We start from the raw sequence: 17,819 nt of genomic DNA on the forward strand, positions 1-17,819 counted from the left end.
TGCTGCACAGGGACAAAGACTCAACTTATGATGATTTAAATACAATAAATGGAGCAGAAGATGGAAAATTCTTGTTAAGTAACAAGTGAGAGGACAAAGGAAGAGGAGAGAAGTATTCTAACCAATCCTTCTTATTTAATGCTTGAGAAATCTGACTGAAGGGCAAAGCATTTCATTACGTCTGAGGTAGCACAGAATGTCAAAGCATGATACATAGCTGCTTTCAAAAGAATACAATCCACCAGCAATGACGGAGTGAGTGAGTGGAACAGCATACAGGATTATTTTTTCTTTTCATTTAACCAACCTTTAGCTGGTGAGAATGGTTGAGAAACAAGAGGATCAGAGCAAAGTTCCAACGGAAATTGTAGCTGCTCTTCATTATCTGTAGAGGCTTCAACAAAGAAGAAATATACACATACATTAAACAGATATTTAACCAAAACCCCCAAATCTTGCCAATATAAGTAAGATTTAATTTAGTAAGGATTTACTAGAAAACATTTATTCAACATAAATACATAGTGATGGACTTTAGAGTGCAGATAAGCAATTAGACGTTTGCTAATAAATATAGCTGCAAAACTACTTGGACAGAATCTGAATTCCACTCAATAGCGCTTGACTTAAATAGGAATATCTTAGGAAAACCAACCCAACTGTTTTAGGTCTGCCTTAACTAAGTTAACTGTATCCAATAGTCGGTTTTTCTTATATTTTATCTAATCAAAAATTCCTATTGATACCTGGTTCTTCTATCTCTTTAGTGCTAGTGAAAGAAATTGGATAGGCCTGGAAGCTTAAGTTCACTATCCACACAAGATAAATAACACAGAGTCAGAAGAAAGCCCCCTCAACTGGCCAGTTAATTACTTGAACGCTTGCAAACTCAGCTTTGAAGGGCCATTTCAAGAGGTGAGAAAAGAATTTAAACTTCCAAGCTCAGTCCATTTTTGCAGACAGGGCAGAGAGGATATCAATTGTGACCTGAACTCAAACACTTCAGTGTCAGGAACCAGACTGAAATTATCAGTTTAATTCACATTGGTTATTGAACAGCCATAAAAAGGTAACTATTTTCAGTTACTATTGAACAGATCTAGATTTAAACCAGTGAACTCGATGCCAAGGCTCTGTAGCCCATTATCAACCTCCATCATTAATAGTTTAAATAAAGGTCTACCTAAATTTCTTTAGAACATGCATTCTTCCTCAGTTTAGCATGGGTGCTCTTTTAGCAAGCTCATACATAAATTGCATAAATCTTCTCCACTCCCTGCAGAATGTCGTACACTTCACCGAGTTCCAAAAAGTCAGTTAGCCTAGTTTTCTCAGTATTGTGAATAATGAATTTCCTAAAATCTTATGAAAAGATTCTGCAATTTATAAGAATAAGCACAAGTATTCTATGATAAATACGTCCTTTTTTCCAAAGCACAGTGGCAGTAGGAAAATGCATGAGTAGACCACTCATTCTTTAGAATCCATTAAAAAGTTTGTTTAAAAAACTGGAGCATGAAATAAGGCTAAGAATTTCTTTCATATAGTTTCAGGTCTGTTGACTAGAGAGAGTTCTCCAGTGAAGAAGTGTTTGGTTGAATTGATAAACTAAAAATCATATCATCCACTACACAGTAAACATCTTTCCTATACAAACGATTATCAAGAATTGATCATTTCACCTCCCTCAAAATTCTTACCCCTTTGCAATGTTTTTTCTGCAGGGACTTTACTAGTTTGTAAAGCTTGATTTTTGTCAAATGTTATTGCAACCGCTGTGACTGTGACCTGCAATCAAAAGATACAGTACATATTGTTAGTACAAAATCTCTCTGGTACAATCTTCCAAAAGCTTTGCCAAAATTAACATTCTGCTATGGGGAAAATTTACAAAATGCATGTTATTGGGAGTAGAAATAAGTTGTTTGTTTTTTAGCAGCACTTACATTTTTGTTAACTATATTCAAGGTACTGTTTTGTGACAAGAGATACCTATGAAATACCAGAACTCATTAATGGCAATGTTCTATATAAATAACAATGTTTGAGACACTTAATCGTAGTAATTAGAAGCTAACAAAATGGCAGACATGGTTAGAATGAAGAAACACAGCAGATATTATATAAAACAACCTTCCATGGCAGAGATGGTCTAAGAACTGATATTGGCTAGGATCTGTTGTCAAAAGAGCCACCTAACAATTTTTCTGTTTTTGTTTTTAAAAAGTGTGTGTGAACAAAACCAAAGCATAATTAGGATTTTCTATTTTCATCAATTCTTTGCCTTTCATCAGAGGATAGCAAAGCATCTTATAAATATGAGTTGAGCCCACGGTACTCTGTGAGGTTGGCAAGGAATATAAAGGAATTTTTCCCCTGGCCACAGAAATGAAGCCACACTTTTGTTGCAAACAGAGGAGTTGCTTAATAGCTTACACCAACAAAACACATACTGTATTAAAAGTAAGTGAAGAAATAAACTGCATCCTCTTGAAACTGCAAGAAAAAATTAGGTAATCAAAACAAAGTTACCAAATTTAGAATTTGTAAAGGATGGTGAATTAAGCAGCCATATTTTTATTGTATGTGCCATGGGGCACCTTTAAAAGCAACTAGTCAGGAACTTCCATTTTATATTTCATTGGAAAGATGGCATTCCATCAGCACAATAATATGCTGTGGTGCTGTTTCATATAATCAGAGGCAGAGTGTGAACAGCTGAATGAACATCTTGTGGCACACAGTTCTTCCTTAAAGCTCCCTCAGCATACTATTGACTCAATCTAATCTAGTTTATGTTGCAAGAGCTAATGTAATCAGAAAACAAAGTGGCATTAATAACAAATGAAGAAAATTAGTTACCTGAATTACTTCATCCTCTGGAAGAGCCACTGTAAAATTTACATGACAAAGGCAGCAGGGAATCATAGATCGTAGCTTAAAATATAGACTCTGTCGAATACAATACATTATTTGTGTTATTCTAAAATAATGTTAATTCTATATCTGGTTTATTCTGGATTTCTTTTTTGCAGTAAAAATAATTACCCTATTATTTTCTCTTATTTAAGACTCAATTAGTGATTTCATTTGAGGTTTAAAGGTTTATGGTACGTTGTCTGCTCTATGCAATAGCTTAATATTGTTATTTTTTATAACATGCTGAGTCAAAGATTTTATTCTGATTTGATGTGTCTCAGGAGCTATTAGCATCATATAGCCAGCATTTAATATTTGTAGAGCTGCTCAGGAACTAATTACAGATGCAACCTAAAACAAGTCTATAATTTTGAAAGGTAAGCCTAAAGAAAATACAAAATGTTGTTTGCAATGTAACCTAAATTCCGTGTTACCTCTATTTAAATAAATACATACATATGGAAACTAGAACTCTTACCTTAAGCAGATTCTCACAGAGATCATTAAAGTTCTTGTTAAGTGTTTGATTTGTCAGGTTAATGTTGCTTAATCTGGATACTCTTACTGAGGTGAACATCTGAAGCAGAAACATAAACGTTTATATTTTTAATCTTCCTCAATTTTAAATCTATATGTTGCAATAGAGGGAACAAAGCAGTCAATTCAAGACATTAATTAGCAGTAGTAGTCATGGTTAATAGAGAAAGAGGAAGAAACAAAAGTGAAAGTCTATGATCACACAAAGGGTGACTCTCAAAAATATTTAAAAAAAAAAAAAAAAAAAAAAGTAAGCTTAGGTAATTCAACCTCATCGGGGGCTTGAAAGCCAGCCCAGGTTCTTACCATATCACTCATCAACAGCAAACCAGGTTCTGCGGGCCAAATCATACCCATAGTTACGCCCATGAAACCCCTTTACCTTGGAAGGAATTGCACAGGTATAACTAAGTTGATCTTCTAAAATCTATTCTGTTGACTATGCACAATGCAGCTCACACTTTCTTGGCTGAACTGATTCTGCAATGCAACAGAAGTATAAAGCAATAAAAACTTATTTTTGTCACAACTCAGTTATATCTATTTAAACAAACAGGAATGGATATGTTGAGTAAGGGAGTGTCATTTTTCATAGTACAACTACTCTCAAAAATCTATTGCAATGTCAACAGTATATTTGTATACAAGTTTGGTTTTAAAAGGTCTTTTTGTTTTTAAAAGCAACTTTACCTGTATATCAGAAGTCCAGTTATTTATGCCAGGCATAATTTCTGTGTTACAACTGTAAAAACCTGTTAAAGAAAATATTCACAGTTATATAATGTGCTGTGCACGAAGTAGTGCAGAATTTCGCAAAAGCTAAATTAACTTTCCCCAGGACTTTTTTTCAAATATTGCTATGCATAAATTTAAAAACATACAGCAGTACTAAAGGAATATACCAGCTTTCTAAACATAAGGTATTTCATAATATAGACCAAAGTTTAAAAACCTACATAGCAGCAAAAATGTGAAGCATTAGTAAATAAATATTCTTAAAAGTATAAAGCTTAATATACAAATTATGGTAATGAAGCTTTTTTCATTTGCCAAAAAAATGCCTCACAAAACAAGACAGTCAGACCTAGAAGAGTATACAACCTAAAAATGGGGTATTGCACAGCAAGTCAGTATAAAGTGTTATAAAAGTTTTCTTTTCACCATTTGTTTTTTACAATGCAAATATTTGTAATCAAAAATAATGATATAAAATGAGCACTGTACACTTTCTTTTGTGTTGTAATTTAAATCACTATATTTGAAAATATAGAAAAGCATCCAAAAATATTTAATACATTTCAATTGGTATTCTATTGTTTAACAGTTTGATTAAAACTGCAATTAATCACAATTAATTTTTTTTAGTTAATCGCGCGAGTTAACTGCCGACGGCCCTAATTATTTATGAGATTAAAAATCTCTGTCTTGTGAAATTTAATAACCACTGGGATAATCTGTTTATCACCTTGCATAATATACACAGAATCCTCATTATAACAAATGACCAGTTCTGGAAATGCTTGATTTTTTTTCCACACCAGGATTCTTTTTCATAAATGTTGCCATATTTGTTTGACTGTTATATAAATATGATCACAAGATGGCATATTTAATAACATTTCTTGTGGCTTTCAAATAAAACTCTATTTCACGAAGGCTATACAGTAGAGTCGCATCTTACGCAGGGCTTAGGTTCTAAAGTCAGCATGAGAGGCTAAAATCGTGTACAGTTAAAATTACCCTTGAAAAATCCCTTAAACCGCCCATAAAGTTTTGTGTATACAACCCTGTACAATAACATGTATAAATGTATAGTATATAATAAAGAGTACATATGCAAAATATAATTTTACAGTACTGTATTTTTAATTACAGGGGGGTCATCAGGGCTTGATGTCAATCCAGGAGACGAAGGTGACAGAGAGCTTGGGTAACGGAGAGCGAGTCGTAGAAGAAGTGGTTGGCTCTGGTTCAGCTTGAGAAGTTGATTGCATAGGCTGGTTGTTTTTCCTTGAAAAATATGGTGATCAGCAACTGTCGCTGTTGTCTCTTGAGCTACTTAACCATTTCTTGATACGGTCTCAAATCGTCTGTAACACAACGTGTGATTTTGAGGCTTTGTTCCATAGAGGGATTGTATTCAGAAATTAAATCATTCAAATGTTTTGCTACTTGGAACCCTTGAGCAAATTGGGCTTCTCTTTCTGATTTCGAAGTTTAAGTGCGGTTGGGCTTTTTTTTTTTTTTTTTTTTTTTTTTTTTTCCAGAAGAGCCCAGTCTCGTCAGCATTAAAAACTTGTTCCGGAAGTTAGCCCTTTTCTTCTATGATTTTCTTCAATTGTTCAGGGTAGGCTTTTGCTGCCTCTTCATTGGCAGATGCAGCTTCACTAGTAGCTGCACGTTTTTGAGGTTGAAGTGGTTCCTAAAACTGTTAAGCCAATCTTGGCTGGCTTTGAATTCCTTCTCATCAGAAGGCTGTCCCTCTTTGGCGGGAGATTTGAACAGCACGTACAGGCTAAGAGCCTTTTCTCACAACGTGTTGCCATCGATAGGCACACGTTTACGGTTCATGTCTTCCAGCCATAAGTTTAATGCCTTTTCAGTCTTCACTAAAGTCTTATCATGCACGTGGCTTATCTCCTTAGCAGTTACTGGAGCACTTGATGCCACAGCTTGACGAATTTCTCTCTCTTGAATCTTGATGGCATGGATGCTAGATTCATTGTGGCCATATTTACACGCCATGTTGGAGATCGACATACCGTCTCTCAATAAGTCCAGCACAGCCAGTTTTTCCTCCAGCGTTGGAACAGTTCGCTGTTTCTTTGGTTGAGCACCAGATGAAGTAGTTGGCTTATGTTTAGGGGGAATGTTGTATGAAAAATACGTACAGTATCTTTAAACACTAGAATCATACTCAGTGCGGTGAGATGCTCATGCTATCAGAGGCATGCGGGAACTGAGACCGACTGAGGGAACATCAGATTCATGTCTCCCATCTCACGCTCACTCCGGGGCATACGCTCATTGAGTGGAATGGTGGGCGGAATCGCCTGCACTATTCACAGGTATCTTTTTTTTTTTTTTGGCCAAGCACTTATAGTTGAATTTGTGTAAGTTAAATGCGCGTATGATGCGACTCACCTGTAATTAAAAGAAATTTAGAACAAGTCCTGCAACTGCATGTCGAAGTTCATACATGAGTGGATACTATGAATATAAGCAAGCTGGAAGGCATGATAAAAGACAACTATGTGTCACAACATGAAGATGACATTTCACATCTCTGAAGAATAACTGCCATTCTTTTCTACAAGGATATTCTTGAAAGCTAAAAGGTGAGTATGTTGTAACTAGCCGTTTGCTATTAAAATGAAGTTTATAATGGAATTGGGGCCCTGAGTACTGAAGTTCCATGAGGAACAATGTATAGTTGGTTGCTGGATCCTATAGTAAGGAAATTAGTCTAAAAGAATTCTATTTTAAATATACATTTCTGTATTAACTATATTAATACACATGAAGAAAAAAAACTGAACTGAGATTGCGATAACAAAGAAGAAAAAAGAAAACCAACCTGAATTTTGGAAAACAAATAAGTGCTGCTTCAAAGAATAAAATGAAAATACAAGTTCTTGGAAAAGAGACATTGAAACCAGAAAACCCCCCCAAAAACCCCCAAGCAAACAAAAAGATTGTTTACAAGTGAGAATCAAAAGGTAGGAATAATTTTTTTCCAAAGAAGAAACTATCACAATGTTATAGTACAGAGGGGGGCAAACTTTGACCCGCGGACCACATCCAGCCCACAGGACCCTTTCCTCTGGCCCCCGAGCTCCTGCCAGGGAGCGGGGTCAGGACAGGCTTGTGAAGGAGCCAGCCCAATTCCTCAGCAGCGCGGTGAGCGGAGCGGAGGCTAGCCCCCGGCCCCTCTCCTTCTGCTACTCTCCTTTGTAGTCACAGTTCCCCCAGCGCCTGGGCAGCATGGCTGCAGCTCCGGCTGAGCGGCATGGCTATAGCGCCACCAGACCTGGGGCTCCAGGGCGTTGTGGTCAGGGAACAGGGGGGATTGGGGGTGGGAGGCAAGGAGCAGTGGGGCAGTCAAGGCCTGGGCCCTGCTGCTGGGGACAGGGGCAGAGCAAGCCAGGGTCCCCCTCCACCCTCAGCATGCTTGGCCCCTGTCCCCAGCAGCCAAGCCCAGACAGGCAGCGAGCCCTGCCCAACTGCCAAGGAGAACAGCCAAAGGAGCAGAGGAAACACACAGGGAAAGGACTGAGGCTCCCTTACTCCCATCCCACAGGTAACATGGAGCTTGGAGAGCAGGGAGGGTTGGATAGGGGGGTGGTCAGGGGGTGGGGAGCAGGGGAAGTTGGATAGGGACGGGCGTCCCGGGGGATGGACAGAGAGGCAGGGGTGTTTGGCAGAAAGCAGGGGGCAGAGAGCAGGGGTGTTTGGATAGGATGTGGGAGTCCCAGGGGGTAGTCGGGAGGGTTGGATGGGGGTGGGAATTCCGGGGGGCTGGATAGGGAGTGGGGGACAGGCCACGCCTCGCTGTTTGGGGAGGCATAGCCTTCCCCAGCCTTCCCTACCCAGCCCTCCATACAATTTCTGTACCCAATGGGGCCCTAAGTCCAAAAAGTTTGCCCACCCCTTTTGTAGTAGGTAGCACATTGTGCAATATATACATTATTAAAACAACAACAACGTTGCTAAATAACAGACGTATAGACCACTAAATCTCATATGAAGTTCTAGCATCAATTCTGCTGTTGTTGGCATCCTTTCGTCTGCGAGAGACAGTGGGAATTGCAGACTATGATGTAAATCAGTCTCCAACCTTTTCACACACAAGATCATTTTTTTAATTTAAGTGCAACCCAGGATCTATCCCTTCCCCAAAGCCCTGCCCACTCCATTCCCCCCGCCCCGCCCTCCGTCGCTCACTCACTCTCACCGGGCTGGGGCAGAGGGTTGGGGCCGAGGGGTTCAGAGTGTGGAGGGGGCTTTGGGCTGAGCCTGGGGCAGGGGTGTAGGAAGGGGGGAGGAGTACAAGCTCTGGGAGGGAGTTTGGGTGCAGGAGGGGGGCTCAGGGCTAGGGCAGAGTGTTGGGGTGCTGGCTCTGAGAGGGGGCTCAGGGTTGGGGTGCGGGCTCCCACCAGGCAGCACTTACCTTGGGCGATGGCGCAGCGGGGCTAAGGCAGGCTTCCTGCCTGCCCTGGCCCCACACCACTCCCGGAAGCAGCCAAATGCCCCTGTGGGAGGGGCAAGTGGTTCTGCGTGCTTCTCCTGCGTGCAAGCACTGCTCCTGCAGCTCCCATTGGCCGCAGTTCCCTATTCCCGGCCAATGGGAGCTGCGGGGGCAGTGCTTGCAGACAGGAGCAGCATGCGGAGAACCCTGCCCCAGGGCCTCAGGGGTGTGCTGGCCGCTTCCAGGGGAAGCACACAGCCAGGGCAGGCAGGGAGCCTATGCCTTAGCCCCGACGTACTTTTAGCAGCTGGAGATCATGATCAACTGGCAGAGGCTCCAAGTCGACCAGTCGATCACGATCTACCGGTTGGTGACCACTGATGTCGATGGTTTACAATGTCTCATGAGACTGAATAGTCCAATCTGAGATTTGCATGAGCTTTAGCAGTTATTGCAAGTGCATGTATCTTGGTTGCGAGCTGCTTGCTTCCTATGGGCTCTTTTCTCATCAAGCTGTAGGAGCCAACTCCTGTCATGGACTTTGATACCCTGATGTAGACGATGGTGCCACTTGTTACGATCACTTGCCAAGATTCCCCATTGGTCAGAATCAATTCCAAATTCCTTCATATCTCACTTGCATGTGTCTTTATAGCGAAGCTTGGGCATCCTGTTGTTCTTGTTCCCTCTGATAGCTCCCCGTATAGCATGTCCCTGGCTATGCGTCCATTTTCCAACCTACTCAGATGGCCCAGCCAGCGCAGTCGTCTTTGCATGAGCAGGGTTGTGACACTTGGTAAATTTGCCCTCTGAAAAACCTCTGTGTTGGTGACTTTATCCTGCCATTTGGTGTTGAGTATGAGGCATAAACAATGTAGGTGGAAACTATTTAACCTTTTCTCCTGATGAGCATAAGTTGTCCATGTTTCTTCACCATACATGAGAGTGCTGAGGACGCAAGCTTGGTACACTAGCTTTTGGTCTTGATGGTAAGCTTTGAGTTGTTCCATGCTCTTTTAGTCAGTCTGCTAAAGGTGGTGGCAGCCTTTCCAATGCAAACATTTAGTTTTTCATCCAGTGAGAGGTTGGTGGTCACTGCAGAACCTATACAGCTGAACTTTTTGACTACTTCTAGCTGGTTTGCATTTAAGGTAATTGAAGGATCTTGTGGAACCTGCGGTCCTAATACAACTGTTTTCTTGTTGCTGATGGTGAGAGCAAGTGCCTGACAGGTACTCGAAAGGCAGTCCATAAGTTCTTGTAGTAGATCTTCATTGTGGGCTATGAGGGCATCAGCAAATAGAAGTTCCCTGATTAGCACCTTTTTGACTTTGGTCTTTGACTTAAGTTGGGACTGGTTGAAAGAATTTCCCATCTGATCTTCTGTGGAGATACACTCCATCTTTCATGTCCTTAAACACATAGTGCAAGAGTACCGAGAAGTTTTCAAAGAGTCTAGAGGCAAGAACACATCCTTGCTTCACTCTGCTTTTCATCTCAAAGCAATCTGAAGTGGACCCATGAAACTGGACAGTTGCTCTCATGTTGTCGTGGAATGAACATAGAAGACTTAACAAGTTTGATGGGCACCCTATCTTTTCTAGTATTGCAAATAGACCTGCTCTGCTGACCGCGTCAAATGTTTTGGTTAGGTCCACAAAGGCGAGGTACAATGGTCGGTTTTGCTCTCTGCACTTTTCTTAGAGTTGACGCAGAGAAAATATCACGTCTTTAGCTGATCTTCCAGCCCTGAATCCACACTGTGATTCAGGGTGGAACTGATTCGCCAGCTGTTGTAGGCGCACTAAAATGACTTCTGCGAAAGCTTTTCCTGCTACACTTAGTAGCGAAATACCCCTATAGCTGTTGCAGTCGTCCCTTGAGCCTTAATTTTATATGAAGTGACGAGGTTTGCGTCACACATCTCTTGTGGTATCTCACCCTCTTTCCAGCATTTAAGTAGCATCTGATGAAGATATGGTAATAGGCTGTCTTTCCGGCACTTGAGGATTTCTGCTGGGAGGCCATCTTTTCCAGGAGCCTTGCCACTTGATAGTAAATCAGTGGCCTTGCTTAGCTCTTCTACAGTGGGCTACACATCTAGCTCTATCAGGTCAGAATTGAAAACCTGCTACCGCTATGACCATAAGCAGTACAACGTGTACTGGTCAATGCCAAGAGCTCGGCGGTGGTTAATTAACTCAGAAACCTCAGGAAGTGCCAATGGCTTCGGGCTGATGAGTGCCTGAGGAGGGTAGTGGGAGAAATGCCTTCCCTTGATGGAGGAAATGCTATCAAAAGGTGGATGAGCAAACAACATCCACACAGGACAGATTAGGCCCTTCAGCTGTGGCTGACAACCAAACTTGAAGCGGAGCCCCAGAAGGCAAGCAGATGGAAGATCTCTGCACTGGCAACTCCTTCAGCATAGCTGGTTCCAAATTTATTGATTCCCGGCCTTCCTTTGGTCCAAACCAGTGAAGTCAAGAGGGGGACGCTGACACATGGCCAAAGCAGCACCCCCATATCAACTGCCCAGGCTATTGCAGCAACATCATATGGAGAGGACACTCCATCCTTGCTGGCAACATGGACAAACATGGAAGGTGGCAGTTATGGGTTATAAGCTCTCACTTGATTGCCATAGAGGAGGGTGCCACAGGTCACCTTCAACGGTGGGAGGAATCAATTCTGCTACACTGTCAATAATTCATTTTGTAGCATCTATTGAATTCTGAAAATCAAATACTCTTGTTCAGTGATAAACTCTGATGTTTATAGATTCACAAGGACTTTAGCAAGTATTGAAGAAATTAATACCCTCCCCCACACACACCCAGTTTGCTATTATTTATTACACTGCTGCTTTCTAGAGAAAATAAGCACAGTTGATTTGGATGAAAAACTTGATGTTGTGGGTGAAATAATTAAGAAACCCATGTCTTCTTGAACTGTCTCTCCTCAGTAGAAATAAACAGTTTGGAAAGCTCCAGTGGAAGACAGCGGTAGATTTTAATATGGAGAGCGGTATGGAAATGAATACTGCCACATTGAAAGAAAAAATATATTTGACAACACGTGAGATCCAACAAGTAATACTATTCAGTTTAAAAAACATTCCTGGAATAAAACACAATATCTAATGGACAGTTCATATTATATGGCTAAAGTCACTACAGCAATATATTGACTTAATACTTCTACTTTCAGTGAACCCTCTACCTACATTTCAGCCATCCAGAATATAACAATCTGCAGAAACTGAATTACTAGTGCAAAAGACACAAGAATTTTGAAACTTTTCACTCTACAAGGAAATGACTACCATGTTGAATTTCCAGTTATGATACAAAAAGATGATCAGCACACAACCGTGTATTGGAAATCAACCTTCCTTGCCTCAGGTTACAAACAGCACATTCTCAAGAGAGACAAAGTATTTCTCCTCTGTGAGATCTGACCCACAATACTGCATTTCAAGGAATTTTTTTTTCCAATTCTCACCTTGCATGAAATAAAACAATTCTCTATTATCCAGCATATTGTGAAAAAGACTGCCAGAAGTTTATACAACTATTAATTTTAACCACATAGCATGAGAATTTTGTTTACTCTACCTGGAGGTGGAGGAACATCTGTCAGTAAAGAATGTACATCTTCCATTGCATCTGTATCATCAATCTGAAACAAAATACATTGGTAGTGTCAAGATGACAAAAATACTACAACAAGGTTATTACTAGATACAAAAGTTGAGTGTTTTTTTTTAAATAGGTAAATTTATTTAGAGATGCCTAAATAAATGACTAATTTGGGAATTGTTGGGTACTTAGCACTTTTGAAAATCAATTAACTTATTTAGATTCCTAAATAAGGGCTTTAGCCCAAACTTAGACACCCAGTTTTGAAAAACCATACCAAAGTTTTTAAATTTCATATTTACTTCTGAAAAGACTAGCTGGATCAATAAAGAGGCAAACTGAACAAAATACAAAACAACTAATCAAGATTTTTTAAAAATAAAAAACAATACTCCATTTCTTCAAGTTTTATTATAATTATCAACTGACCACCATTTTCAAGTTTAAAATTCAATAATTTTTGATTTAGCACTTTCAGAGAAACAAAACAATTTATTTTTACACTTCTCACAGTACTTCAAAATATTTAATTCATTTAAATATATGCTCATTAAAAAGCAATTTAGTTTCAGAATAAACAAGTACACTTCAAATATTAAGTTATAACATGCACCTCTTCACCTGAGGGAGAACTCCAGGGTCCTTCTGTTTTCTGAAGGCCATTTAGTTTAATAAAATTTTAGACTCAAAGAATTCTAGCTCCCCAGACATAAAAAAAGACAATATAATAGGAGCCACAAAGAATAAATAAATTGTATTAATAATCACAAAAATAATGGAATTTTCGGGATACAACACTGAATACTGAGGTGCTAGCATACAAGCTATTTAAGGCTTGGATCAGTGATGATGGCCTGTCTTTTATGTAGCTGAAAAAGAATCTCCCATTTGCTTTTTACTAGCATCTAGGTACTGCTTGACAAAGATGACCAAGAGGAGGATATCTTTTAGGATGTGGTTCATATGCACAGACTAGATGTGCTCAAGAATAACAGGAGAAAGGAACAGAGGGGAGCTTCAAATTTCAATTAAGAGTTTCTATTGATACAAAAATTAATGAGCTGCTCTACAATTCAGGATACTTTGGAAATAATTAAGAGGTCCTTTATCTATTTTCCATACATTTTTCAGGATGAAAAATAGGAGCATGAGCATCATAGAAACGGATATTACCTCCAAAACAAAAGCATCCTTTTTCCCATGTGAAAGGTCCAGTTCCATAACTTCATCAGAACTTTCTGACTGAGATCTTAGCAGCCTAGAACGCTGTCTTGGTTCTGGAAAGGGAGACCCTATGATTTCCTCAGGTATCTCCTGAAAATAGTATCACAATAAAATTCATGTATGTACTCCATTTCTTAAAACTAATTTGAAAATTTAACAACTTGCCATCACATAGTTCTAAGACCCAGAACATTCTGAATATCATTCTACTTAGAAATAATTCTGTCGAGAATATAAATCATATTTTCTGTTTTTAATTCCATTCTGCCCCTTTTATTTTAGAATTTTCTTCATCAGTACTAGGGATATATGCATGCAGGATTTATCTCCCTCATGTCAGTCATTCCTGATACTTATATCAGAGACCAGGATTACTGCTTCTGGAAAGAAGTAAGAATTAGCTCCACAACAGCCAATTGTGGTGACTTAAAGAGAACTGTATATACAAAAATTCTGGTTTCATACAACATCCCGTGGTAATGACAAATGGTGAAATAAACTCATTTTTCATTATACACATAGATAATGCACACAGTGATTATAAGAAATATGTCCGATCTATTAATAATAATGATAGATGAACTGCTGAAGTCTAACTGTTTAAGACAAAAAACCTGTTCATGATGTACATTTTTTGTTATTTAAATTTTTTGTCCCAATCAGGTTTAATAACTGAGATGTTGCATATTCTGCATCAAATTGAGAGAGGGGAATAAAATGTATCAACACTATCCCTATCAGTGATGAGTAATGTTAACCAGATCTGAAAGTAATTGCATCCATTCCACCTCAAGTTTCTGGATACATTAAGGATTATATGAGATGTACCATTTCTACTTATCTCTGTTCTTATAAGAGGAAAGTTAAGAACAAAAAAACTGCTAGGGAATCTTCCTGCAGACTCTCTCAGTTTACTAGGGAAGGTGAAGTGATTCTGGTCTACTGAAAAAAAATATGCAGGTTGTGTAATGCAGAGATCTTCCTGTAATCAAAGAGCCGAAGATTCCATGACACCTATTAGAGACCTCACTATGCCAACCTAATTAACCTAGAGGCCACTCAGGCCTGGTCTACGCTGAAAAATTTAACACCCTGAGCACTGTTAGGTCAACCTAGCCACCAGTGTAGATGCCGCAAGGCTGACAGAAGAACTCTTCTGTTGACCTAGTTACTGCCTCTCAGAGAGTGGTGGATTAACTACCTCCCTCTTCTGTAGATGTAGGAAGTGCCTATACTGCAGTGCTGCAGCGGCACCACTGTAGTGCTTGTAGCATAAACAGCCTCAGTTACTAAGGAGAATGGGGTGCATTAAAAAACCATCAGATAGAGGTAAAGAGAGAACTTTGCATGGAGCATTTCAACCTAGAATAATATTTTTATGGCAGCTACAAATCATAGAAAAATGGGATTTATACTGGAATTCTTGATACAGACTTAGGGGCCCTATTTGGCAGAAAGCAACTTCCATGTTTTCTGCCTCACAGTGGTCAACGACACCTCCAGCTACACAGCTGCAAAGATTATCTATTTAAAAAAAAGATTAATTTTCCTTCTTGGGAGTGGATACCTAGTGCTCACTCATGTGCACAAGAACACCACTCTTGCAGAGTCTCAGCTTGGTTCTTGGGCAGGATGAGATCCTCTTTAGCTGACAGCTAGCCCTAGAAACAAAACATGTTAAGCCCCTTCACAGTCCAAAAATCTGGAATCTATTTCTGTATTGGGACCAGTGAATTCCTAAGGTTCTAAGAAAGAGGGACAGCTACTGGCCAGCCTATAGGTCATCTTATATAAAAAAATACCTGGGTGGGGCAGAAGTCTCCCACAATATTCTTTTCCAATGATGTAAATGGAAGGATCAAAGTGGAAAAAAGAGTATGATAGAAGTTCCCAGTTTCCATACAACATTAGAGATATTTTTTAAGTCTGCCAGGACTTGTCCCTTCCCTATTTTAGGGCTAGAGAAGAGCTAATCCTGCAGGAGGGCTGTAGGAATATCCAGGTAGTTACAGAATTGTATAGTGACAGAGATGGAAATCATATTTATACTATTTTTTCTCCCCTTCAGCTGCTCTTCAACTCCTAGCATGTAAAAATAGAGGATTTCAGGAGGTTCTCTGTGCAGACTAACCTCTCTCTCTATTAGGATGGTCTGCAGTGGAGCTAGACTGTGAAGCCTGGAAGGCTATGCATATTTGAGTCTAGAGTGGACTCTTACCTATAGAGCCATGGTATACCATATTAACTGTTTCCTGGTTATGAGGCTACAACTACAGCTGGAGTTAAAAACTCTAAGCCAAAGGATATGTTATTACCAAGTTAACAAGGAGTACATGCAGACTATTAGAGTGAAAGATGCTTTCTAACCTTCCACAGCTATACTCCAACTGGCTCCTGCTCTCAGAACTGCCTAATCCCTGAAATAATGAATCTGATTTGGGCAAATGAATGGGGAATTCTAAAGACATTAGCCATTCAGATCAGAGAGATTTACATATCTGCAATAAGGTGATTATATAAATCTCTGCTCTGATTGCCTCAGACAGAGTTTGGGGATTTTCATATTGATAAATAACCATGCACTCAAATCAAACCTCTTCAGTTATGGATCAGTAACCATTCTAGTTTAGTATGAACTGCATTTGACATAGAATTCTCCTTTTTGAGAGTTGTATAAACTTTACTTACAGGAGGGTTAATCTCATACAGCTCCTTGTTTTTTGCTATTGTATCATTTATTTTTTTTTGCATGTGAGAAATATGCTGTTCATAGGTGCCATCATTTGGAGTCTTCCCAGCAATCTGAATACCACCAGGGGGCGGTAAAGCTGTCAGATACACACCAGTGGCAGACTTCATTAAAAAAAAAAAAAAAAAAAAGTCAGCAAGAAAACAACAAAGATGTTCAAGAACAAAATATGCCCTCTAAGGTTTTATTTTCAATGTTTATTTTTTACTTCTTCTGGTTTAAAATATTTATAGTTTTCAATACTGCACAGGATTTTAATGTATTCACCAGTACAATTTGTATGTTTATGTCATGGTCTGCTACTGTGGTAAATTAATCCATCTTTATTGTTTGTAGATTCAAAACAATACATCTTGCAGCATCTGAGGGAACTCTCCCTTAAGGAAAATCTTGTTCCTTGATTCAAGAGCTCATCTTAAATATGAATAGAAATCTCTACTCTTTTCTAAAGGTTTCATGTCCAAAAATTTCTGACTGGTAATCAATACAACAAAAGGTGTGCTAAATATTCATTTATTCAGTTTATCCTCAACTTCAATAGGAGTTACATTGATGTAGACCTTAGTATTAACTCATTTTGCATAAACAAGTTAGAAAATCAAAATTTCCCTGTATCAAGGATTTTAATTTGTCTTTACAGTCACAGATCAGTATATAAACTAGTCAGATTACTGAAGCATCTCTTTTGCTTGTTATTCAAATGAAAAAACAGAAAATGGAAGGTTTTCTGGCTTATTTCATAAGAATTTCTACAGTGTGAAAGCCAGATAGATATTTACCAGAACCTTACAGGTTCTTTCAACAAACCAACTTAATAAAAAAAAAGACTGAAATCACATCAGGACTAAGTTATTTCAACTGTTTTCTTAACAACATTCATATTTCTGACAAAGAACATCTGTCAAGACAGCAGTCTAAGAAAGGAAAACGTTTCACCATACACATTTTCACTTCTGAGGACAGGGAAAATGAGATTCTCGCTTCACTACAATGGAGATTTGGAATGAATCTGAAGAGATAACTTGTAGGATCACCACATACACATAGGTAAAATCAGTTACTATGATCTTATTATCTCTTTCATCCCAAGTACACATTCAATCTACTGAACATATCTGGTATTGGATGTATTTGTATAATAAACTAAAACGTACACTCTTGAAGTTACTGAAGCTTACACATGTGAGATACACAGGCAAAGACAACTGGGACATGGTATCTCTGCCAATGCCCAAGGCATGCTCACAGCAACAAAGGCTCCAGACTCAGAATCATTACAGTGTCATTAGTGTGATGCAGTGCCTACATCTACGTAACAGTTGAAGTAAGACAGAGAAACAAAAAATCACGGAGTTCAGTAGGTCCTACTCATACTCTTGACACAGTGACGTGACTTATCAGTGCCATTATCATCAGACATAGAATTAATAGAAGCTTTACATAGGCCAGGCCAGCAGTCGAAGACAGACAAGGATCAGAGGAGTCAAGGTTGAATCTCAACTCAGGCCTCAGTCTGTGCTTCCTGGGAGACCCCACAATTCAGTGAACTGCTGCTAAGCAC

The 17,819-nt window shown here is 39.2% G+C and overlaps 1 protein-coding gene across 34 annotated transcripts in view; it reads right to left on the reverse strand.

Annotated features, from left to right (window-relative positions):
• The window catches only part of C2CD5 (C2 calcium dependent domain containing 5), a 125,377-nt gene that overhangs the window by 18,540 nt on the left and 89,018 nt on the right, over nucleotides 1–17,819 (reverse strand). For all 34 annotated transcript variants that reach the window (XM_043516534.1, XM_043516516.1, XM_043516531.1 and 31 more), the window contains 8 exons: nucleotides 16,198–16,362; nucleotides 13,459–13,599; nucleotides 12,262–12,325; nucleotides 4,147–4,208; nucleotides 3,398–3,496; nucleotides 2,863–2,952; nucleotides 1,701–1,788; nucleotides 308–394 (listed from right to left, as the gene is read on the reverse strand). In XM_043516534.1, coding sequence (XP_043372469.1) covers nucleotides 308–394; nucleotides 1,701–1,788; nucleotides 2,863–2,952; nucleotides 3,398–3,496; nucleotides 4,147–4,208; nucleotides 12,262–12,325; nucleotides 13,459–13,599; nucleotides 16,198–16,362 — 796 coding nt within the window. The remainder of the gene's footprint in view (nucleotides 1–307; nucleotides 395–1,700; nucleotides 1,789–2,862; nucleotides 2,953–3,397; nucleotides 3,497–4,146; nucleotides 4,209–12,261; nucleotides 12,326–13,458; nucleotides 13,600–16,197; nucleotides 16,363–17,819) is intronic.

This window comes from Dermochelys coriacea, chromosome 1 (genome assembly GCF_009764565.3).
Source record: "Dermochelys coriacea isolate rDerCor1 chromosome 1, rDerCor1.pri.v4, whole genome shotgun sequence".
Lineage (NCBI taxonomy): Eukaryota > Metazoa > Chordata > Testudines > Dermochelyidae > Dermochelys > Dermochelys coriacea.